This window comes from Anopheles merus, chromosome 2L (genome assembly GCF_017562075.2).
Source record: "Anopheles merus strain MAF chromosome 2L, AmerM5.1, whole genome shotgun sequence".
Lineage (NCBI taxonomy): Eukaryota > Metazoa > Arthropoda > Insecta > Diptera > Culicidae > Anopheles > Anopheles merus.
In genome coordinates, this window is record NC_054083.1 from 7,118,889 (window position 1) to 7,143,173 (window position 24,285).

Sequence of the window (24,285 nt, forward strand, 5' to 3'; positions counted from 1 at the left end):
GTACGAGTATAAAAAATCATTAAAAATGCACGAAATAGTTCTCTTGAGTAGGAGCTGGATAATCACTATTGTATAATAATTAATTAAATTTTATTAAATAAATAAACTAATCACTAAAGCCTACAACTTGAAGCAAAATCGTACAAAATTTAGCTGTCAGAAACTGCGAAAATTCTAATCGGTCCGCACTAATATCTTGTAGACAACTTGTACAATGGAGCTCCTTTTTTGCGGAGATACTCATACTGGACCCAGAATGATCAGATTGTTTTTTACGTTATTGATAGGTAGGAGAGAGAGAAAAAGATAGATGGAGGGATAGGGAATGAGATAGATGGAGGAATAGAGAAAGATAGAGAGAGAAAGAGAGAGAGAAAAGAGAGATAAAGAGAGAAAGATAAAGAGAGAAATAGAGAGAGAGATAGAGAGGTTTAAAGTGGTATAGAAAATAAAAAAATAAAAACATAAGTTTAGAAATTCTTGAAATGTGTACATAATTCAAACTTCTTGCACGTATCGTATTAAATCAGTAATTGGGTGCATAAAAAATACCTGTGATTAAACTCCATTCAATAAAAATACCTATTCAAAAAATGAATTTTGGCAGAAAAACGCGATGTTTGATTGAGTTATGCGGAACGCATTCACCGCGAAACAAGTTGGACAACAAGTTCACCTGTACAAGTTGTACTCTTAATCTTCTCATTTGTTTTAATCAAAAGAGAGGTTAGATACATAATTCTATATAGACATTTTTGCCTTTAATATTTCTTTCTTTATCATAGGTCACAGGTTCTGAAACAACAAAAAAAACCGCCAAACATAATCTGGAACAGTCTGTACACGCCAAGTTGCGAAGATGTTGAATACGTTTCTTTACAACATGTCTGACTAGTTTGTGTTGTGTGTAACCCGTGCTTATTTGCGACAGTTTCCGCAGCAACGTTCGGAACTTGTTATTTGTTGACTAACGTGCTCGGAGAGCTCTCTTCGTGCATAACACGATTTTCCCGCGAGAGTGAAGGAAAACTCAACCTACAGCTTGCAGTTTGGCAAAACAAGAGAGTACCAAGCCCTTAAGATAGGCAAAACCTGCAGCAACGTGCCAGTGCGAGAACGTTATCCGTGCTTTGTGGTCTTATCGCGATATCCTTTACGTCCGGCCTATTCGTGTCATGGGTATGTGTAGTACCGTTTGAGGTCGTGCGCATCCCTTCCAGAAAACCCATCCCTAGCTAAAGCCACCCTATCGGGGCCTAACCGCAGTTATGCACCATCATACATCATCGGCAGTGCGATAGCGACGATATATCCCGTCGATAGTGGCTACTCACTTTCCAAATGTGGCAGTCTCCAGCGTTGAGAATGGATTGCAATTGTACACGAGTGCAAATTTTCGTACAGTGATAACGTAGGGAAAACGATGACATCAGTCCGAAAGTTGTAGGAACGGTTAGATAGGAATATATTTCCCTGGTTTCCTCCCGACATCCTGCCAGCCCTTCCAGACTTTCCAGAAGCATCCAAAACTTTGCAACCCAATAGGCAACAAAAACGCATCTTCTCGGCCGAAAGCAGCAAATCTTCATTTCGGAATACCCTCGTACTTACGGTTCAGTAACATCCGTATCTGCGTATCGTGCGTTTGTTTCAAGATCAGAGCAGTCCTTTGTTTGAAGCTCTCATACACTTGCGTACACGCACATCTCTGCTGTAGATTCCGCAGCCTCCTTTTTGCGTCCGAGGCGGACGCATCGATTATACGCTGTGGCGAATATTTTCAAGTGAATTTTTACGACAGTTAGCAGCTTCTCTTAAAGGCTAGTAAATTTATCAGACTGATTTATGTGTGTGTGTGTGTGTGTGTGTGTGTGTGTGTGTGTGTGTGGTACGTGCTGTCTTCGAGCTAGATAAGTGTTTGCGTGTTTGAGGAAGCAGGGTATATTCTAATCGTTCAAATATCGAACGTGCTAGTTAAATTGAAAATATACACCACCAGAGCAATATCAATAAAAGTCAAACAACAGTAATCCATCAAAGCACCCTCACGCCTAGCGTGAGCACGGTAAGGCAGACGGTGAAAAAGTGAGTATTTTTCAAATATTTGCCAAACGCACCGAGTAAGCAAACGTCCCAGTGTAAAGTAGAGTGTAGCGTTGCTTGTCTGGTAGATGTCCTGCGAGAGAATCCGAGTCCGGCTGTGAGATCGTACGAGTGAGTGAGCAAGTGTGGTCTGCGGATGTGTTCTGTGCCGTTTGCCGTTGGGTGATCGAGCGGGTGTGAAAGAAGGAAACTGAGTGCTAGGGCGTTGGTACGGTGGTCGAAGCGAGTAAAACGCTACAGAGTGGAGGCAACTGAAAGCGAACAGCAAATATAATTCCAGCAGCAACAACTGCTTCTGTAGCAGAACGGAGAAAAGTGTTCAGCAATAATAACAACGTTTGCTGCTCTCCGTATCCCGGCAATTTGGCTCGTGTTGCGAGAGGAAAATCTGCAACATCTGCTATTGCTCTCCCCTTGACGCCCGCTCCATTGAAGTGTTGTGGTGTCACGAGGAAAAATCTGCCAAGAGCGGTGGCAAAAGCGCACACACACTCAGAAGTAGGCCGAGAGCGTGGAAAACAGGAGCCAACGAGTTGTAGACGTGTGGAGCGGCGAAAATGTCGACAAAAGATGCTAACTTTATGCTGTTTTCAAACATCAACGACTGCTCGTATGTTTCTTGCTACTGGTAAGTAAACTGAATTTGTTTTTTTTTTTTTAAATAATTTAACCAGAATTCTTGAAAGGACTAAATCGGTATTAAACAGCTATTAAATTGCTACCACAATTAGTGGCGCATAGTTAAAGAGAGAATGAGAGCGAGAGATAAAAGAAGCTTTACGTTTGCGTGACACAACATTCACCCAATTCTGTTGTTTCTAGTACCTACACACCTGCTAGTGCTTCAAAGTCCCGGGCACTCAATCAATCTTTTTAACATCAATTTATGTTTTCCTTTCGCCCCGTTGAGCGTGGATAAACATATACACGCACTCACTGCCACCAACTGGAGAAGGTCTTCAGTATTTCACGGTCTACGCACCTTTGTGCGGTATACAACATTTTCGACCAGCTTCAATTGACAAAGAATTCTTCTGTTTATATTGCCGTTTACGAAGCGAATGTGGGTATCAGCATGAGCGCAGAATGGAGAGGAAAAGAGAAAGGAAACAATTTATAAGAAGAAGAAGAAGAACAGAAGGAGCAGGCATCTGAAATGTGTACGCCGCCTGGTGTTTGGTGTAGGATCATATTTTTCAAGTTTTTGGAATTCGGTTAGAAAAGAGCATAATTGGCTAACGAAAAGAGCAACTTCCTTTAGACGGAGGATGCGAACGGCGGAAATGATACTGAAATAAACGAAGGTTGAGGTTAAATGCTATCCCGGCGTGTATGTTCGCAGACCGCTATGCTTGGTCCCACATTTCACACATGATCTGAAAAATGCTTTCGAAAAAATGCGTGGAATTTGACTGTAAGCATCCTGTGCAGAATCTGAAAAGTTCTACTTTCTCCGTGTTAATCTTGGCGATGCTTCACATTCATTGTTGTTTGGAAATGAAAAGTTATTTAAATGAATCGTCTATGTTACGCCATTATGGAAAACTATGTGTTTAATTTGTTGTTGTGATAGATGAAAATATAATCACTATTGAATTCTTTATACTGTTCGCTTTCTTCTATTATGGATGTTTTGTTTGATTGTGATCAACGCATAGTGTAATTGGCTTTTTGATGAAATACTTGGTAAGCCGGGGCATATACCGTGGCAAGTTTACCGTTATTGGTCGTCTGTTATTATAGTTTTAAAGTTATTTGTGCTCGTATAACACATTTTGTAAACATAAAAAAAAAATCTGAAATTTTTCTTTCTCTCAAAGCTATTGAAAAATAACACTTTGGCAAGTCTTTTGCAAGTAAGCAGTCCGTTTTGCGCACCGTTATCATGCCGAAATAAACAATGTTAAGTTGCTTTTGAACATTGTTCAATTATAAGTAAATATTTGACTTTAAGTAAACATTTCAACAGAAATACTGACTCCTCTCTGAACTTCTTTCAATTCGCAACTAAACAATCGAATCCCCTGCTTCATGGACTTAAGTCTTTTGTTTGTGTCTTCATTTACAAACGTAGTTACAATTTATTAACCAATCACGGACTACTAAAAAAGTGTGCACTTTTAGTATAGGTGTCGTCGAAAATTTATTTTACTGTGGTGGAACGAAAAACACCCAGTCATTTTGAAGCATCATCTTTAGGCTTTCTTTTGATCGACTAGAAATTTTGCTACGGTGGATGTAACATTTTTATTATAAGCTCCAAGCATGGTAACTTTTGTAACAGAAAGTGTAACAAAAAATGGGGAGCTCTGCTTCACTATTGAAAATATGGAGAGAGAAAAACCGAAGGATTGGTGACATACTTTAAGCATCTTCTTCTTCTATTTGGCGCAATGTACTACGAGGACATGCCAGCCTATAAGGCTTTCGAGACTTATTTAAGTGGAACCTTACATACGGATAGGTATACGGATAATCTTTGTATTTTGCGGAATTCCGGCTTCAACCAAGGACAAACGTGCATTACGCTAATACGTTTCGTATTTTTTCTAAACACGTTTTGTCCTAAACACACAGAAAGCATCCGTTGCAGGCGCTTTTTTGTCTATTTCAGTGTGTTGAAAAGTGTGCAATAATTTGATATAAAATGTGCAATAATAGAATTTTGAGTTTTCGTAATTGTGCTAAATTTGGATTTTTGAACAGAGATTTCCTGTATTTCCTGACATTATTCATCATGTTTCTGCCTAAAATAAAATGTACATAATATTTTTTAAACAATAATGATTCCTACACGAGTAAAATATTGATGGATTATATACACAGATATGTGCGTTAGAGTCAAAAGCTGATGCCTTAGAGGCAAAAATAGATGCACACTGTCAAAAATGGAAGCCTTAGAGCCAAAATTGGGTGGCAACAAAAAGGATAAAAAGGATTTTTAAAAAGTTGTATAGATGTTGTTATTTAACGATTTAGAAACTAACTATGATCGTTTACTGGGAGTGAAACTGATTCTAAACCCTTACATATTCTGCGATAGATCACGGACGCATATTGTTCCTGGAATTAATCCGAAACTTATGCCAGTTATGGAACTAATCCTGAATCTTTATCAGTCTAGGTACTGATTCCTACTCGATACCATTTCGGGAATTGTTTTAAAATCAATACCCATACTGCTACATATTCTAAATCTATATTAATCGTGGAATTGATATTGAACCTGTACCTGTACTGGAAATTATTCAGTAACCATACTGGTTCTAGGACTTATCATGAACCTAAACCATTCGTGGAACTGGTACCATACTCAAACCATTCCTGAAACCGATCTTGAAATCGAATTCTTGTCGACCTTGAAAATATCTTTTATTCCGTCCAGATTGCAGTCATTGGACGGATAACAATCCTATTATCCCGTGCTCAATTCCCGCTCATAATGGCTCATTCCCGCCAGAAGTTGATTGAAAAAGATCGTAGAAACAAAAATAATACCCACTATCCCATCATTCGTTATGCCTATTTATGGAATATGGAATATGGTTATGGATATTCTCTTTCGTTTAATATACTTGTCTTTGTAACATGAAATTCGAATATATTTAATATCCACTATAGGCACAAATTCAATTTACAACCTAAGCAAAAGTCCGACACACCTGGTTTACTTGCGGTAATTATTGATAATGTATCTCGTGGATAAAATGTAATTTAATTTTAATTTAATTGAATGACTTTTGCATTGGAACTGTAACACGTAACAGGCAGTTAAATCATAACTAAAATACGACACAGGACAGGGATAATCTAAAAACCCATTCCCTTTGAAATACTTGAAGACTAATAATAATAATAAAATTGGATTAAAAAAAAAAACAAAATATAAACTGTTTGCTGACACATATTTCACGTGAAATATCAGCAACTAAAGCGTACTTTATGCTGGATCATTCAAAAGTTGAAAAGTATAAGATTTTTAATCATTTAATTTTTGTGCAACGTAATGGAATAATTTGAAATGGATGGATTGTGCGGTCCGGTGCACATCATACCTTTTAACTTCATTTCCATTACAGCCACGTAATTTCATCTGGGCGAAAACGGACGTATCATTGATGATAGGGATGGCAGGAACATTCCTGGGTGGTTGAATTAAGAGTGCGCCATAAGAATGTTTATACAATTTTTATTTATTCTGTCCAATCGTCATCAAACTGGACAACAATTTTGCTCCAGTGAGAATGAAATTGCTGCTGTGTCCCTTGAATGTTTTTCTCGTCCATCGCGATTTTCCCGTTTTCCTTTGTATGGCATGGATGATTGCTCTTTTCCTTGTTCTCAACGGTGTTTCTGGGCCTGAGTTTTATGCTTCTATTCATAGTTGACTTTTTCTTCGTCATCCAAGGCAAAAAAGTACCGCCTATGATGGCAAGTACGCAACGTGCTTCAACATTCTCAAAATGGTTCGCCAGACAGAAGTAAGGTCAAGCATATTTCAACATAAGGTACCGAAGGGAGTGCCAAAAGCATGACATTTTGGGAAAACGTTTCACGCTCGTTTCGGCCTGCGGTGAATAACATCTTAGGTCTTGTCTGTCCCAACACACCGTTATTATCTGAGTAGAAAGGAAAGGCATCTTGGCGCCAAACATTATCAGTAGGTTCACTGTATATAGTCAGTGGTACGAAAAATGAAAACATTGGGAATGGGAATGTCCATCGGTCCATTTGCACTGTGGCCTTTGAATAATGTTGTGATGTTCTCCTTCTAGCTTTATCCTTGCTCCAAGGCCTACAATGGATTAATGTGTAATCGTGCGTGTGTGCATTACATGTCATAGTGCCTCGGTGCAATTTACTATGCTAACAGTCCCATGTTGATTATTCTAACAAGTTCTACTCATTGCGCAAATACAGAGTATGGTTGTACAGTAATCGCAATTTCGTTGTAGTTCAATGTTCTAGCAAAGTAGCAATAATGATAAATTTTACGTTAATAGTTGAGATAATATATACAATTACAGCATTGTTATTATTTTTTGTGGCATTATACGAATGTACCACTACAGTCTATTCCCGAGTTACGCGGTTTGTGCATTCCATTGGAATCCGCGTAACTCGAATATCAGCGTAAGTCGAATTTCTCGATTTTCGGTCAAACTACAATTGATAATTTGGTAAGTTTTATTTAATTGAGTAGTTTTATACACTTTATCACTTATTTGATACGATTCGTGCCGAACATTCTGATATTTTTGGCCTTTAAGTGGATTAAATTTATTACCAAAAGGGCAATTTATACTGCATTCGACAATTCTTAAAGCAAATAATATTGATTTGACGTTTGATCTGTCAAATATTGAAAACCGCGTATCTCCGAACAAGGTGTGTTTATTAAGAAGGTGAATTATTAGCGTGTTTCCCGGGCGCCATCATTGAGTATTGTTATGTCAAATCGCACACAATTTTCTATACCCCCTCCAGCCCTTCCCGATTTTTATACCGGAGCCCCCAGTATTGTTATTTCAAGTCGTGAAATGTCAATTTGCTCTGAAGCACTTCACCTCCTTATATCCATACACCTTGTCTCCGAATCCGCGCAAGTCGAGAACCGCGTAACTCGGCAACAGACTGCATACGCCTTCTTGAGCCACGCATGTCCAAACTCGTTTTAGATTATCACGTGGGAGATTATTTTAAATTATCGCACATATATGCGTTCAAACAAAGTATCTGCTTCCTTTACGTATGTTTTACCGTGCTTATTATTATTTCCATGTACTTTAAGAATTCCTACAAAGGTTGTACTGCTAGTAAATATGAATTAATCTGACAATCTTTATCGTGAATAAAATTGAATTGCTTGATGATTGTACAAAAAATACAGGTATTCAATTTGGTTTTCTAAAAATTCCTTGAATAATCCTACGGTTATGAAGAAGAACAAAGTCTTTTACATTTTGTTTGTGTTTTTTTTATTCGACATGAGTAAGGGGTATTGTAAGATATTAAATCAAATTCGTAAAAGAAAAAAGTTGTATAATTGTCTGCTGTTTATAATATATTTTTATGAAGGCTTTAACAAATTTGTACTATTAATTTGAATGAAAGTCAGTAACAAAACGTATCACACAAAAGCAAACATGGTGACGTCTTTTTTGTAAAGTTTTCATAATAGTTTTCGTCGTTTATTTGTCCCAATATCCTTTTAGATATGTACAACATCAATCTAAGTAGAGTACAGTGAAATATTTGCCATGGCCATAATGCCATGGCTACTAAAAGGCAAACATTCCATTAAACTAACTTCACGAATCGCAGTTATCAAAATATGATCTGAAAGTTTATTTTCAAAGCTTTAGTATGTTATACAAATTAAAAAAATTTGTAAGATAAGTTATATTGTTTTATTCATCACGAAAGAGTGTAACATAATCGTAAGATCCCGACTTACGTTACTTCTCTCCCTCTGAAATGAGCTGCATAACTGACACGTTACAATCTGACGAATGATACCTCTAAAGCTGGCCCTGAATGTGTTTTGTGTTGAGTTACGTTCGAGTTACTTTCGAGAGGAAAGAAGTGTAATAAGAACAAAATTTAAGCAAGCGCACATCAAGGGAAATCTATCTCAAGGGATTTTACATATTTGCCAGGAGTAGTGAAACGAATGAGATGTCAGCGAAGGAAATACTGGGGGATGGATTTTTATGCGCATCGCATGCTAACCCATAATAATGACCACTTCACAGCCTTTTTGCGAGCTTACAAGCACCAACCTTCCAGCATGTTGCCCTCAACTTCGCGCCGCCTTCGTCTATCAGGCGATTAACGGACACAGGTTGATGCACGCACGATTTTTAATGTTGAGCTTAGCACGCTAGTAGTATAATCCAGAGGCCGTATGTTTGCCTGCCATTGCAGGCGCGTTTGATGCCGTTGCCGAGGCCAGCACTGTTTCACCAGTACGGTGCCAATTTGATGGCGTCCGGCGACTGGTGACCCGCTGATATACATCGGATCAACTTTGTATGCTTCCCGTTCCGTCACAACGTTACTAGCCACATACCCATAATTTAGTTCCTTTTGAGTGGTTTCCTCACCATGATGGTAATTTGAAAAACGGAAAACCATGGCAATGTGTAGAAGAACATATATTGTAAGGTCTGAGTAGATTGAAATGGAAAAAGCGAGATTTCCTTTTGACTACCTGCCGTCGTACGGTCCGCTGTTCTAACTTCATACAATGGAAATGGTAGCCACCTCTACGGCTAGTTCCTGGAAAATTATGGAAATCATGTGCAAACTCTACTGTAAGAACATTCCTCGTGCGCTTTCGTTTAAAGAGTTTCACTAGACTGTTTAAATGTCAACTTGTAATGCTTTTTTTAAATTTCCAATAGATAATGTCAAGACGTAAGTATGTGTTAACCGCATAATCGATCAAATATAAAAATGGAGGGACGGTACAGATAAGAATACAACAGCCATTGTATTTTAAAACATTTAATTATTTATCTATTTATCTGCAATACTGCAATTGCAATACTATTAAATATAAGTAAATTTCTTCACATAATGTTAAAAATACCTTTCGTTCGAAGATCGTTGAAATGCCAAACACAATTATACAATTCTAGTATTACAACACTACTCACTAAAGCGTCTTTTTCAGAATGATCGCCATATTGCTTTAAGAATATTAATTTGTAAAAATAAGCCATTCTACATTAAATTGTTATCACATAAATACAAAAAGGCCGTTTTTTATTTCTCCAATGTTTGAGCCTATCTTATTGGTTTGTTTCCAAGAGTCTTTGAAGTGGTGATTCCTCTTTAGCTTACTTTTATAGATGTTTGTATCATACGTTTAATACTAATGGAGCTTTCCAATGTAACTAGACTGAAAACATTATAGAAGGTGCCTTTCGCTGCTATATTCATTCCAAGTGACCTTCGCTACCCTTCCCTTTACATCGCTAATAATGCGACAAGTTAAGCCGCCACTGGGCCAGCACCGCCATTTAGGATAGGATTTGCTGAAAAGCTTTCGATCTGACCTGTTTATCTTGCCATCATCCACCTCAAGATGCCAGACGATCAAAGGCGCGATGCTTTCTACTATTTTCCTCACTTGGCCCTGCTGTACTTGTTTACAAGTCTTGGCAGATACGAAGGTTTATCACCAGCACAACCAGGCGGCCCCATTACTGTTTGAATTTTGCCTGTGGTTTTGGTTGTTTTGTACTGCCTGTGGAAAAGGTTAATCTACATTTAGAGCACCATTGCATCAGCACAAAAAGGAGCTTAATGTTTCTTACCTGTTTCTTTGGCTTCCAGATGTTTGTGAAAGTTTATCGACTATAAGTTTGTTATTGTTTACAAATTTTATCAGTGAGTGAGCAGAAACACAACATCCATTTAAAGGTTTGCCGAATAAATTGGGTTTTAATACACTATTTAGCTAGATTATAAATACTACATTGGAAGTAATTATTCTGAAATTTTGCCGATATAAAGAAGCGATATTGCTTTTGATGTTGAAGTGATGGCAATAAAGCAGAAATGAATATTGTAGAAAAAATGATTCTCATGAAGAAGGAGAAACATAACTACATATTTGTCCTAGTTACGCGTGTAAAAGAGCACTCAAACGATCAATCATTTTTATTTGAAAAGTTTCTTTGCAATACTCAAAATGCGAATGGATTTTTTTTTAATATATCCCTAAATTAAAAAAAGCAGAATACGATATGTATGTCTAATCCGCGAATCCCAGCTGCATTGCGAAATTGAAAAAAAGTGAAAAAAACGAAGCCTAATGAAATGTTTTGCTCTCTTGTGGATACGGAAAAGCCATCTTCATCTTTACACTGGTAAATCAGCCGGGGTTTCACTTGTTGGACGTGTGAAATAAGTCGTCGTTCGTTACACGTATGAAAGTAAGCAATCGTTCGTCAAGCATATATTCAATTTAGTCTACCTAGGAACCCTTGCTCTCTAAATTTTAGTGAGTAAAAATTTAAAATGCTCATTGTTTATAAATTAATAATTTAAATTTTACACATACACATTTATAAAGGAGAATAGTTTTGCTAATCAACGTAAGCTTGCTATACCGTTCCTTCTCAATTAAAAAAATGTAAATGGTTTTCCAAGTCACTTTTAAATGTGCACATAATTATTCACCGCATACAAGATGTTTTTCAACAGCTTTCAAATGGTGATCGAACGAGAACTGATGTTTTATGGTATGGTCGTTGACAATTTCAAATGGAGTATTTGTTTCAACATGAAATTTCAGTTTCAACACATGATTTTCAACACATTTCAACACACAACAAAGAACTGTCAAACTAAATCCAGCATGAGTCGTGTTGAAAATCATGCTGACGAAATTAAAAATTATTATGATGGAAATAAAATATCAGATCGATTTTGCATGCGGTGAATAACAATGTTCTCATTCGAAACTGACTTGGAAAACCCTGTAAAGTTAATGTTAAAATTACAATTCTAATATAACATATAGTAAATTAGAACAAACCATGAATATCATGTTATAGGATAAAGTATTGTGATTGACTGCTATATTCAAATCGAATTTGAGTATGATTTTACGTAGAATAGGACCAACTAAACTTTTCCATCCATTTCTATGACCTTGTACCCTTATCAAACGTTATGTTGAAAACTGGGCTTGCTTCTTTTTCTTTTTCATATTTTTCTTATACTTTTTCAATGCGTGCGTTTCGTGTAAGCAATCATCATCTAGCCGAAATGTGCGTGTCATTAGGCAATATAGTATGTGTAGGTAACCAGCGGAATCAAGATGAAAAACTGTCACCAATTTTTCCAGCTTCATTTTGTATGATGTAAATATAAAAATGATTTTAAATGTATTGTATTGTGTACCTATGATCACAATGCACTCTGGAAGTAGACTGGGATGAAAAGGATTTGTTGAAGGTTTCGAGTTCAATGCCCAGAGTATTTTTGCTTTTAAGAAAATTCTATTACATTAAGAAAGGTAAACAATTTGACTTCTACACCTAAAAAATCTAAACATTTAGATTTAGGTAAAGACATCTTTCAACGACAATATTTCAAAAAGTAATTCTTTGATTTTGAAAACAAACAGTGTTTTAGAAAGGTTTTTCAATAACCATTAAATGAATGTCTTATCTAGAAATTATGACAATAACTATAACAAGAAATTAAAAAAAATAAAATTAACAAGGCGTATTGGCGTAACGTCCTATGCGGACATGCCGGCATATACAGGCTTTCGAGACTTAATTCATTACCACGCAGCCGGATAGTCAATCCTTACTACGGGAGGACGGTCCATTCTAGGATTGAACCCATGACGGGCATGTTATTGAGTCGTTAGAGTTGACAACTGTACCTCGGGACCGCCCTAATTATATTGAATGCACGCCAAATAAAAGAAATAAAATTAACTTAAACGGCGAAAAATAAATTAACACAGCGTAGGCAGGCCACACGACACGAATACAGTTAATAAACGCGGCGCGCGACATGTCAAGTCGGTGACGATCACAAACGACATTGAATTCACGACACATACGTAAAAAGGGATCAGAGTCACGAAAACGGCTTCGGCGATTCTCTACGTAAAGCATCGACCTGGCACGGAGAGATCGGGATGGGTAGAAATTCAGCCTGGAAAGTAGCATCGACGAGTCAACGCGGTTGTCCAGTAGTCCAGCAACAAACAATCTCTGGGCGTTGCAATGGCTTTGTTTCAGTGGCTCAAGGTCTAGCAGCGCACAGCAACCGTCATAATCCACTTGGACACTCCAGAAGCGCAAAGCGAACCTCAGGAATCTGCCCAGGACCGACTCCAGACGCGCCAGGGGGCGAGCAGCTGATGGCCATCAAACTACGGAAGCGTACTCCAGCATTGACCGTACCAGACAACAGTACAGCGTCTTGTTGCAGACCGGGTCAGTGATGTCACGAGCAATTTGTTTTAGTAAGCCGATCAATTGGTTTCCCTTAGCAACCACATGTTCTAGCTGATCGTGGAAACTCAACTTTTCGTCCAAGGACACTGACACCATCGGTAGAACCATCTAACGCATAGTCGTACACCAAGGGGCACCGCTGTAGTGCGATGATCGTACAACTGTACCTCGTGTACCGTCGCGGTAGGTCAGTTTTTACTGATATGACCCGAGGTGGAATAAAACTTCGTTCGAGCGGACTTTTCGACACTTGATCGTCCAGGCGATCATAGATACCCAGAAGGGGTTTCCCTTACTGGAAACGTTGGAGTTTAGAAGCCTTACCTTGGGAAGGGGGACATAACTAAACTCTTGAAATAAGTTGGAAGGCGAAGTTTTTAAGCAGCATAACGTCCTATCTTGACAGTCCGAACGAATCTGATTTGCCACGGTTGGAATTGGTTTTATTTATACTCAATAAGTTTCGTACATTTGATTTTGGAATGTGTTTTTTGTCCTAATTAAAGGTTATTGATATGAGGTGCAATTTATACATTGTATCGGAGTGAGGTGTCTGTCATTATGCTGCGCTTTTAATGTTTTTACGAAGGTTCTGGAAAGTATAAGAAGGAAGTTCTAGCTAAAGACCGGGTGCGTTCGTCGATCTTTGCTGCTTTTAGCAATAAGTTGCTCTGCGTTCTCGGTTCACCTAGTTTTCCTGCAGTAACGCCTGATTTGCTTAATATGCGTCTTTCGGGTGTTTTCAAGAAGTGTGTAACAATTGTTTTTATATGAACGGTGGGGCCTGAATTCTTCCGGTTGCTTTGTTATGGTATGATCTGATTTGCTGAGTGTGTTATAATGAATGTGCTGCAATAGTGTGGTTTGGCTTTCTGAGGTGTGTTGCAATGAGTCTATAGTTAATAGTGTGGTTTATAATAAGTTATGTTTAGCAGATATGCTACACCGCTTTCTCGCAAACGTAACGACAACACATTTCTCGACGCACAATTCAAAACCACTCCAAGAGCACCAGGACTGGAAAGCGGAGTTGATCTGACCGGTCGCGGATCGCGGATCGCGTATGATACTTTACATTTCTATCGTACTGTACAAATAGTACAGTGAATTCACTGTTTCAGCTCAAGGAAACTATTGGAAAATGAGTTTTAATTCTAAATACAATATAAAATCCATCTTCAATAGAAAATATTAATATCTACTAGCACCATATTTTTATCCGGTGTGTCTATGGACTAATTCCACTATGCAATGTCACTAAGATTATGTGCTGGAATATGATTGGAACAGAAAATTTTATATTATTTTCATAATCCAGAATCCAGATTATTATTATGTTATATCTCTATATATCTCTTTAATAAATAAATTTTGTAGTAAGTTTAGCGTAAACTCGTCACTGAATGGTAACTTATAGATGGATTGTGTTTGCGTTTGTCTACACCAATAGTTTCCAACCTTTTCTCTGCTTTGCCTCCCATGCAGGATGCATGTAGGATTCCATTCCACACTTACAAGTTCATTCCAATTGTGTGGAGAAGGGGAGTGTTGGACATGACTTTTATTTATCCTTGATTACATTTTCGTTTCATTTAGAAATTACAAAGCCGTCCCTCCTGCAAACAAAAAAAAAACGCATTTTAAAACATACGCGCTCAGTATTTTTGTCAATCCTTTCTTAAGCCTTTGCTGCCTACCTAATTACGGCTCTTCATTTCAACTCAATAGTTTTTAACCTGGTGGTGAAGAAAAATCTCTGTAAAGTAAATAATTTCTGTTGCTATTAATCTAAAAACTTCGCGACTCTTCTAACTTTCATAGAAATACCTTAATTCTTTACTTCTATGTGTCAAACGCGACAGCAGCTCGAATTTTAAAATTTGGAAGGGACGTTTTCTACAGTTGTTTAACGCGAAACCATAAATTTGGGCCTCACAGTGTTAATATGAGTATTTTGATTCTTCGCTCGTAAGCACCGCATGTCATTTTGGATGCCGCATCTATTGTCTTTAGTTGGTCTTAAGTGGTGTACCAAGTTGGCAAAGCCAACTTTCATTTTGGATTTATTAGGAAGATTTTTTTCTATAATTTTTAGTTTCAATGACTTTCTACAATATTCAAGTTCAGTTGAATATTAAACGAATTATCGTTTTGAGGATCATACATTCTAAGAAACCTACTTAAATCTCACCTTTTAAGTCTTGACCCATTGCATTTTGAGAAAGTTTGATGAAGCGTCTACACAAAGAAAAGCATATTTATTTTTATTATGATTAGTTTTTTCGTCATCGCACTGATAATGGAGACGGTGTTACAGTGCAAGGCGAAAGTATAAATTTTCTGGGGTTTTTTGGGATTGTATTCTGATACCGTGGTAATAAATGGTTTACTGAAAATCGATTATTTTTAACGTAACGGAATCACAGCAAAACACAGGTATAAATTTTAAATCGACCAGTAGATCGAAATGTTTGCTCTTACCCGGGTCATGGAGGTTCGAAACGTGAAAGATGAGATGATTTCAAATGTCGAACGAAGGAAGTGGGATCCCCCAAAAATATAACTAATTATTTTTCCATTAGCGGAAAAATTCCAATCATGCTTTTAGTGGGACGAGCTTTTCTGGCATTGAATTGCCAAAGCATCCTGTTGATGTTGATGTCCTTTTGCAAATTAAAATATCCTCTAAATATAAAAGACATATGGAAGAATTAATGTTTAGTATTTAGTTTTTATTAATCAATGGACTATAAAGCCCACTCTAGTCAAATACATAGATAACGAACAAAACAGAAATTAAATAAACTCTTCAACACTTTTCGGCCTTTTTGATACACTTTTTTACATAGTAGTTTGGACTTTTGGTATGTTACAAGACCTTCAAAATGGTGTTATAATGTTTCACTCACGTTACACTAGATGATTATTCTGTGGTTGTAGATTCTTCGATAAATCAAACATGACATCTAATTTGCATGGTGCAAGGCACGGTACTCAAATTTAAGGTTATGAAGTGGTATTGCATGAAAGGGGCATGGGATAGCGATGGGTTTCAAGATTTAATTATTATGTAAGCTATTACTTCTACCTTTCTCTTCATACACTATTATATAGAAGTACACAACGATGGTATTTGAAAAATGGCTGCGATAACTACTATTGCTGTGTTGGAACAACATGTCCGTCATGTCCTTCAAGCCTCATGTGGACCGATCCCGATGTAGCAAGGACTGACTATCCGGCTGCGTGGTACTGATAAGTTTCGATAGTCTGTACAGGTCGCCCTGACCGCGAATATCGTCACGCCAAACATAAAAAGTTATGTATGGTGATTGAAAATTAAATTTGTATTATATTCAATTGTATTGTGGCCGCTTTGAGATTGTTTCATAATTGTGTAAAAATACATTTAATTCTCTTTGAACCTCGAGGAGATTCCCGAGTTATTTGTCTATTCAAACCTACCATATTTTTTTAGTTACATCAACATATGTTTTTCAATTACTTGAACATTTGATATATTCTCTTCCCAGCAATCAACAATTGTAATGGAACATATTTGCTAGAGCTTAAATAGAAATTTAGTGTTATAAAATAGCTATACAATATTAGCAGCTAGTAGCAGCGCCTCAAGTAAGTTTCATAATCATAACAGGGCTGGAACGTGTGAACGGTTATTTTTACATTCAATGGTTTGCTTTGCTGGGCATGAACGTCGAGTACGACGCATGCAACATAACTAAAATGACATAAGTAAATAACAGGCAACCAAAAGTTAATCAGTGAGCAATCTTATTTTCTCCTCTAATGGAAACGATAAACAGACCAGTCAGCGGCAGAGCTTAATCTTAACCCGGTTATGAGGCGTTACTTGGCATACAAAAACAACTTACGGCTGGTAGCGACTTTCCGCTAAATAGTCTTGCTCTTGAACCACTTTCCTTAGAAAACGTAAAAATAAGACGTTCAAGGACCAGCTAGTGATGTAAAAATTTAAGACACATTCCCCAATTCAATTCACCGCGTACAGCGATGGCTTCTTTATAATTAGACATAGAATATTCATACAATATGAAGTAAATTTTGAACAGTTATACCATATTATTGCAGCGATTGTTCAAAATGTATATCGTATGATGCTTTTTGAGATAGTAACACTCAACTGAGTACATTGCACAGAGTTGCAATTTCGCATTGGTTGAAGTTATTTTTAGTACATTGTGAGTTTATTATTGTAAAATTACGCAAAAAGAAGAAAGTATGAAACACAATAACGTGTTTGTTGACAGACATATCATTACGACCGTGTTACAAGCACTTTGATGACAGTATTCCCAAGTGTTTTATCTCTTCTTGTTATAGCTAAATGATGCCTTAATAGCCGTACAGCCTCATGGTAAATTGTGTCGGCAACAGTCTCTTGTGTATATCCAAAACATCGCCACCTTATGGGGACAATGGGACAATCATTTTGCTTTGTAAAAGTGAATCGTGCTACAAGCTATAGCCATTAACATGCTATGTAATACAGCATATTATTAAGTGTTTTGAAGTGTAAACTAAAAGCACAACAAGTGTCGTCGTTTCTGTTTATGCTGCACATAGTTTTATTTATTTATATTATCACATACGACAATACATTGGTTATATTCGTTCTGTTGAATTACATAAAGACACGTAAAACCTCGATCATAGTTTTTAAATGAATGGATTTATTCATTTTCTTACATCATTGGCAGACAAATTCATTATGACTCGTTTGATTTACTACAGGATTCATCCAATCGGCAGTATCGGATTGTTCACAGCTGTATTTTAAAAGTTGAAATTTTATTTTGAATCAACGTACAAAAGGAAACAAAAAGGGTTTTGGTAAAGAACTCGATTTGAGATAATTTTCCTTCGCAGAAGGTTGTTTCATATCTAAACGGTTTGAATCCATCCGAATACATTGGGGACGTGAAAAAGCTCTGTATGGATGTACATACGAACTCCCTGCTTGCGGTTTAAAACACTCTCGTTTTTTGTTACTATGGTTTTCGCGGAATATTGATCATCTTATCAATAAAAGTTTAAGTGGTATAACAAATAAGCATAATAATATAATAAGTGGTATCTATTTTATTGATTTAGATTAACATTGTTACGGCATTGGCTACATCATGTATCAACAGATTTTGTTCCCAGGACATTTGCTTCCTGTATATTCTGCCTTATCTCGGGCATACTCGGTTGAAAATGTGGTATCTATTGTTGAATGATTTTCTTAGATCACCGGTATATCATATGTCCCATTGTTTTAATGAGTTTAAACAAATAATCTCATGACATGCATTTTCTGGGGAAAATAATCAAATACAGTCAAGATAGTCAAGAGAATAGACTATCTCATGCCGAACTATCTACACTTTATGAGGCCTTTGAATTTATTCTTGATTCTTTTAAATTATCACTCATATCAAATATAATCCAGAGTAATGTATTATACCATCTTACTATCGCGATATTTAGCATTTTTTCATAGCATAATTTATTGCAGTTTGTTTTTTTTTAATTTCAAAATTGAAGAATAAAAATCCTAAATGCGATGTAATCGAACCCTCACCGGTCGGGAATGAAGTATAAATATGGCCATCAAATTTCCTTTTTTGAATAATCAAAAAGTCATATTGAACAGAAAGTGGATATAGTTAGGCAACCTGTAGATGTGTTTCAGCATTATGATGGTGCATGTGGTTGAACTTAATGACTTGTTTTCAACTAAATAGGTGAAGGTTGTATGATTTGCCCTATTCAAATCCCATTGCAATCGGAAACATCTACGTAAAGCCATTTAATAAGAATGGTTTTACGAGTGTACGGATGCACTCATGGGTTCTCATATGCCTTTCCAATACTGGATGCATGTACAGTTTCATGGTTTACGATGCAAGCGTAGTGGCAATAATGCTACTGCGAGCAGATGGAGTGTTTTATGCATATCCTGATGATGCTTCACATGACTCGCTACTAGCAAATATTTTCCACAGCCCATATTTGTTGTATTTAATACATCAACAATATGCAATTTAAATAAATTACTAAAATATATAGAATTCAAAGATCCAAAAGCTGACACTTCAAAGTGGAACTAAGAATAGTAAAAAAACTTATTATCAATCCCTTTTTGCAAAGATAGCTAAAACAAATTTAGTTACAAATGAAACGGAATGTTCGCAAAGGACGTTACACCAAATAGAATAAGGTTCAGCAAAATTACAAATCTAAAAAACTTTTGCCAAATTGTTTAAATTTCATTTTCAAATCACTAGTTTGTAATTTTTTATTTATTGAATAAAATTAGTTAGTTTACTCTTATTGGACGAACTTTTCAATTTGTTTAAAACGAACCTTTCAATTTACTGCAAACAATAATATTACGAAAAATGTATGTAAATATATAAAAAGAAAAACATTACAGCTTTTTGCTCAAACTGATTCGCCGATACGACGATTTTGATTTTGACAGTTGTTATTGAGAAGAAATTGATGTATTGTTTTTTAATTTCCCTTAGATAACCGTTAGATACAAGATAACCGTTAGATAACCGTAGTTCGAGTGACCGAAACAATTTTCTGCATTTTTTAGCGAGACGCATACTGCTTCGTAGCGGGTTGCCAGACTTAGATGTATAATTGCTCATCAATCGTCCATACAATCACATATTAAATACAGTGACACTAAGGTTTTAAAAGTGTTCCTGTTTCTCTCACTCTTCATTAGCCTTGGTACGGTTAAGAATCAAGTATCTAGAGCAGGAGTCTCCAAACATTTCAGTTTTCTTCGCAAATAATGTCATTAAGCAAATGGTTTTAGCAGCAGATCTTGGTTTAATATGAAAAAAATAAACTGAATGTTATCAGATCTTATCAACGTTATCAGACTACATGAGAACCCTTGTAAGCAAGTAAATAAATAATCAAATACATACGCATCTATTAATGGGTTCCTTTTTTTCATTTCAATTCTAGCGAGGAGAATGTCTGGAAACTGTGTGAACAAGTGAAGAAAACGTATCCCTCGGAACTTCCGAAATGTTATGCTGTTTTTGTGTCCAACGAACGGCGCACTGTACCCTTATGGAGACAGAAAGCAGGTCGAGGCGATGAAAAGCTGGTGATATGGGACTACCATGTGTTTTTCATGCACAATCCGTCACCGAACCGGTGTCTGGTGTTTGATCTAGACACAACGTTACCGTTCCCGACCTACTTTCACAAATATGTTACTGAGACGTTCCGATCGGATTATGCCTTAACGCCAGAGCATCACCGGTAAGCATTTATTCACCATTATTTAGCGAATGATGTCATTATCGGCCCTTCATCACAGCGTCACAAAGAAGGGGTTTATCGCTCTCACACTAACTACGAACTGTTATTGGATCGTTAATCAATTTTAGCGAGTCTCAGGCGTAATTCGTGTTGATGTTTTCAACTACGTTTAGGTTAGGACCAGTTTTTTAACTAATCTAACTTGCATGTTCTGTGTGTTTGGGAAATAGTTTTTTCAGAGTGATTCCGGCAGAAAAATACTTGGCTGAGTTTTCCTCGGATCGACGGCATATGCGTAGACCAGATGGATCCTGGATTAAACCACCGCCGTCCTACCCACCAATACAGACAAGCGGTGAGTACATTTTGTATTAGTGCGATCTGGAAAGGGTTTTGTTATTTGAATTGTTTGCAAGGAATTGAAGCGTTACATCCGGCAAAGGGAATTGTATTATTGTTTCATAATTCTGTTTATGACGAATGCAAATATCGTATGCAATTAGTTTTCTTCGACTAAACATTTTTTTACTATTACATTCATATCATTAATCATTTATTGCACAACTGAGACGTTTGTAACATTTTGCTCTGAATTTTAATGGTTCATTTTGTCTCCTTTTAGCGAGCACCCACAGCTTAGACGATTTCATCTGCATGAAACCTGGAAAGGGACCGGGTGCGGTTTACGATTTGTTACATTTTGTACAACAATTCTATAAACCGCCGGATCGGAACATTGGTACCAAAACGCAAAATTAAAATCACATTACGGCAAGCACAACGGGTCGCAGCGAAAGAATGTTCAGCAATGCCGGTGGCAATAGCTAGCAAGAACTAATTAGCAACTGTAAGCGGTAATCACAGGATTCTACGTTTCGACCGGGTATTGTGTGGTGCAGGGGCGAGCAGATACGGTACCTTATCAAAACGCAACACCAGAATACGCACCGTGCCATTGTAGAAACAGCATGAAGAAGTATGTATGTTTGATGGAGAATTAGTGAGTTTGGCATGTTTTTGTATGCTGAAATCAAATTGTTGTGGCCAGTAATTGCAAGCTGGAATAGAGCAAACAAAAACTACCATTATAAAGCAGTGCAACCAATAGTTATTAAGAACAACATGTCAGTATGTGAAAGCTGAATAATAATGAGAAGGTGTCTTAAAAGCCAAGTATTCACTTCTCGCTTTTAATAATGCAATAGAAAGGGGCAATCTTGGTAATGAGTTTTCAATTTAAATCAAAGCATAAGCTGCATGATAAAAACGCCTACAACTAAATACACAAGTAATAATTGTTTAAAAAACTAGAAAAAAGAGGGTTTTACCAGTTATGTTTTGATTTTCATTAGAGTTTGTTTGTGCGACTGCTTTTATGTAACAATTCTTTACTAATATGCCGAAATGTACTAAGAGACCTAAGAATTAACCATACATATGTTAGTATTATATGGGAAACAAAATTATTACCAAACATAAATCAACCTAATGCGCACTAAACTATGAGTTACAGTTGTAAAATTCATTGTTGTCTAACGCACATAAAATAAGCATTCAAGCTTGGATCTATAGATTCCTAAAACTCGTAAAAAATCAAAACATACTTCTCATAAAAGTAACATCCATGCCTCATAGTTTAGAAATATTAAATAACATCGACAGCATAACATAACACACATTTTAAAAGTACAGAAGAAAAACACTACAATTTTCCAATCATTTTACATCTATTTAGGCAATAATGCAGCATCATGCGTTCATGAATATATTTTCAAAATGAATCAAAAGGAGCGTGGTTGCGCTACCTAATGAACGAAACAGTGTAATGAATTCAAACTAGTTGGGAAGTTGAAAAGAGCATCTGATAGTTATCTGTGAAAATATATCTTCTACTCTACAATGTGATATTAGTTAATTAATAACAAGCATTATAACACCCCCGCAAAAACCACAACCAATGTATCGGAATGCAGTTTAACGTATCGAAGAGTAGATGAAGGAAATTCAGTAATGATATCATACAACACAGTGAAATGAAAATCAGCATACGAATATCATATTTTGTTAATCTTTTTAACAATAGTATGGCTTATTGCCGATTTATCTTTTATTGATACACATTAACTGTTCTCCCTTTTAACTGTTCCCATTGTATGAGAGCTATGTTAACTATCATTGTCACCCTTATATATTTGATATTTATTGTTTCGTTTATAGAGATCGTAGTTGATGTATAATTAATCAGCAAACGACAATCTATGTATGTGTTACTATTGAGTACAGACAGGTTTAAATTTTTGAAGTGTCACGCACAACAAATAGGTTTTTTATGTTAGTATTCGTGTCATAGTAGTAGCTTGTTCGAAAAAATCAATGTTTAAATAGGCTGTAATACGTTAAACGTCAATAGACATACATATAGGAACAAAATGTGTAGTTCAATAGTAAATTTCCATCAATATAGATCGGTTTCAATTCATTTTATTTACGTTCCACGATATTAAATTTTGTAATTTGCCTACTTATAACGTTGGTTCTCGAAATATGCGTTAGTGCGAAAAGCTCTTACAGGGAAAATAGTTAAAATAACAAATGTTGAATTTGAACTAGTGCAAATTCAATGAATTAGAAGAATTGTAATTGGATGCGATTAGGTTGAGTTGTTTATTCGATGTACTATCTAAGATTAGTTAAACATGATATTCAAATATTAAGTAGTGTTTTTACTCCTTATGTACTGAAACAACTAAGCTTTTAAAAAGGGTGCGTTGTTTGTTGCCGCCATAACAAAAAAAAAACACCCACACACACACATGTTTTGAAACTGTTTTACGAATGTTGTTAAACTGCACGTAGCTTATACAAAAAAATTACACTATAAACATCATATGAAGGGACACATCATATTTTCTGATCGTCTTCTTTTCATACTAAATAGAATAAAAGAAAAAAAGTTTCGTTACTACCGCCACGATTACGATAGCATGCTACAACTTTTAACGCAGACGCCAAATTACTTACATGAACTAATCTTTTGATAGTCTTTTGCAATTTTATAATCGCGTCAACAGTTGAACTGAAAGGTGATGTTGCTGTACCTTAAATTAATTGATGAATGAAACTCTATCGATGGAACTCTCCTCGTAAACAACTATGATTAATCGTTTAGATCGTACAGCAATTTTCTGTATTTATCTATAATGTAATAAATCACTATACCAACTTCTATCTCAAAGGCACCCGTATTTGAATCTAAAAGCAAAAAAAACATTCATATTAAACTACTCTGGAGGTGGTAGGAAGGAGCGTATAAACGAGTAATGAATAATAGCTGCCACTGGAGGTACGATGCTTGTACGTGGCTGCAATATGCTTAACTATATAAATGGAATTAATTAATACCGACACTTATCAAACCAATCCAAAAGTCCACTAAAATTAAGATAATTGTTACCTTTTCTCCCTTTCCTCACTGTTTGTAGTTAGCGACATGAATAATTATGGACATATTTTATGCTACGGATATACAACTGAAATGTGAAATCCATTACGTTTACTAGTAGAAGAACATATTCACTCACTGTAAGCAGTTTAATGAGTCTACTTCGTATAAGCTGCAATTATTAATACAAGAGAGTAAAAAAATTAAGCAACTATAATCTGATAAGGTATCTAAACTATAATATTTTGGCCATATTTTATATTTGAAAAGTAATTGTCACTCTTTTGACTTTTTATATCAATTGCAACAACTACAATAGGTCGTGTATAAACGTGATCAATCTTTGCGAAAAACAATGATCGTTTCGTTTGTGCTATACTTATCCATACAAAATGTATGATTTATTTCGTAAAACTGTTATTGTGTCTCCTA

General features: G+C 36.2%; 1 protein-coding gene across 3 annotated transcripts; it reads left to right on the plus strand.

Annotated features, from left to right (window-relative positions):
- The first annotated feature begins 962 nt into the window (after positions 1–962).
- LOC121592986 (protein N-terminal glutamine amidohydrolase) lies at positions 963–22,503 on the plus strand. 3 transcript variants are annotated; one of them, XM_041914970.1, is made up of 5 exons: positions 963–1,179; positions 1,802–2,731; positions 20,109–20,411; positions 20,642–20,766; positions 21,034–22,503. In XM_041914970.1, the coding sequence occupies exons 2-5, from the start codon at positions 2,661–2,663 to the stop codon at positions 21,168–21,170; spliced, it is 636 nt and encodes a 211-aa protein (XP_041770904.1). In that variant the 5' UTR covers positions 963–1,179; positions 1,802–2,660; the 3' UTR covers positions 21,171–22,503. The 3 variants fall into 3 exon arrangements, with proteins under 3 accessions (XP_041770904.1, XP_041770906.1, XP_041770903.1); XM_041914972.1 differs by having other exon boundaries at positions 2,000–2,731; XM_041914969.1 differs by having other exon boundaries at positions 963–2,731.
- Positions 22,504–24,285: the final 1,782 nt, after the last annotated feature.

Bases quoted from the DNA above. Each gene is read 5' to 3' on its own strand.
- LOC121592986 (XM_041914969.1), top strand. From the start codon at position 2,661: ATGTCGACAAAAGATGCTAACTTTATGCTGTTTTCAAACATCAACGAC. The intron at 20,412-20,641 runs GTAAGCATTTAT...TTTGGGAAATAG, and splicing joins TTAACGCCAGAGCATCACCG to TTTTTTCAGAGTGATTCCGG. The intron at 20,767-21,033 runs GTGAGTACATTT...GTCTCCTTTTAG, and splicing joins CCCACCAATACAGACAAGCG to CGAGCACCCACAGCTTAGAC.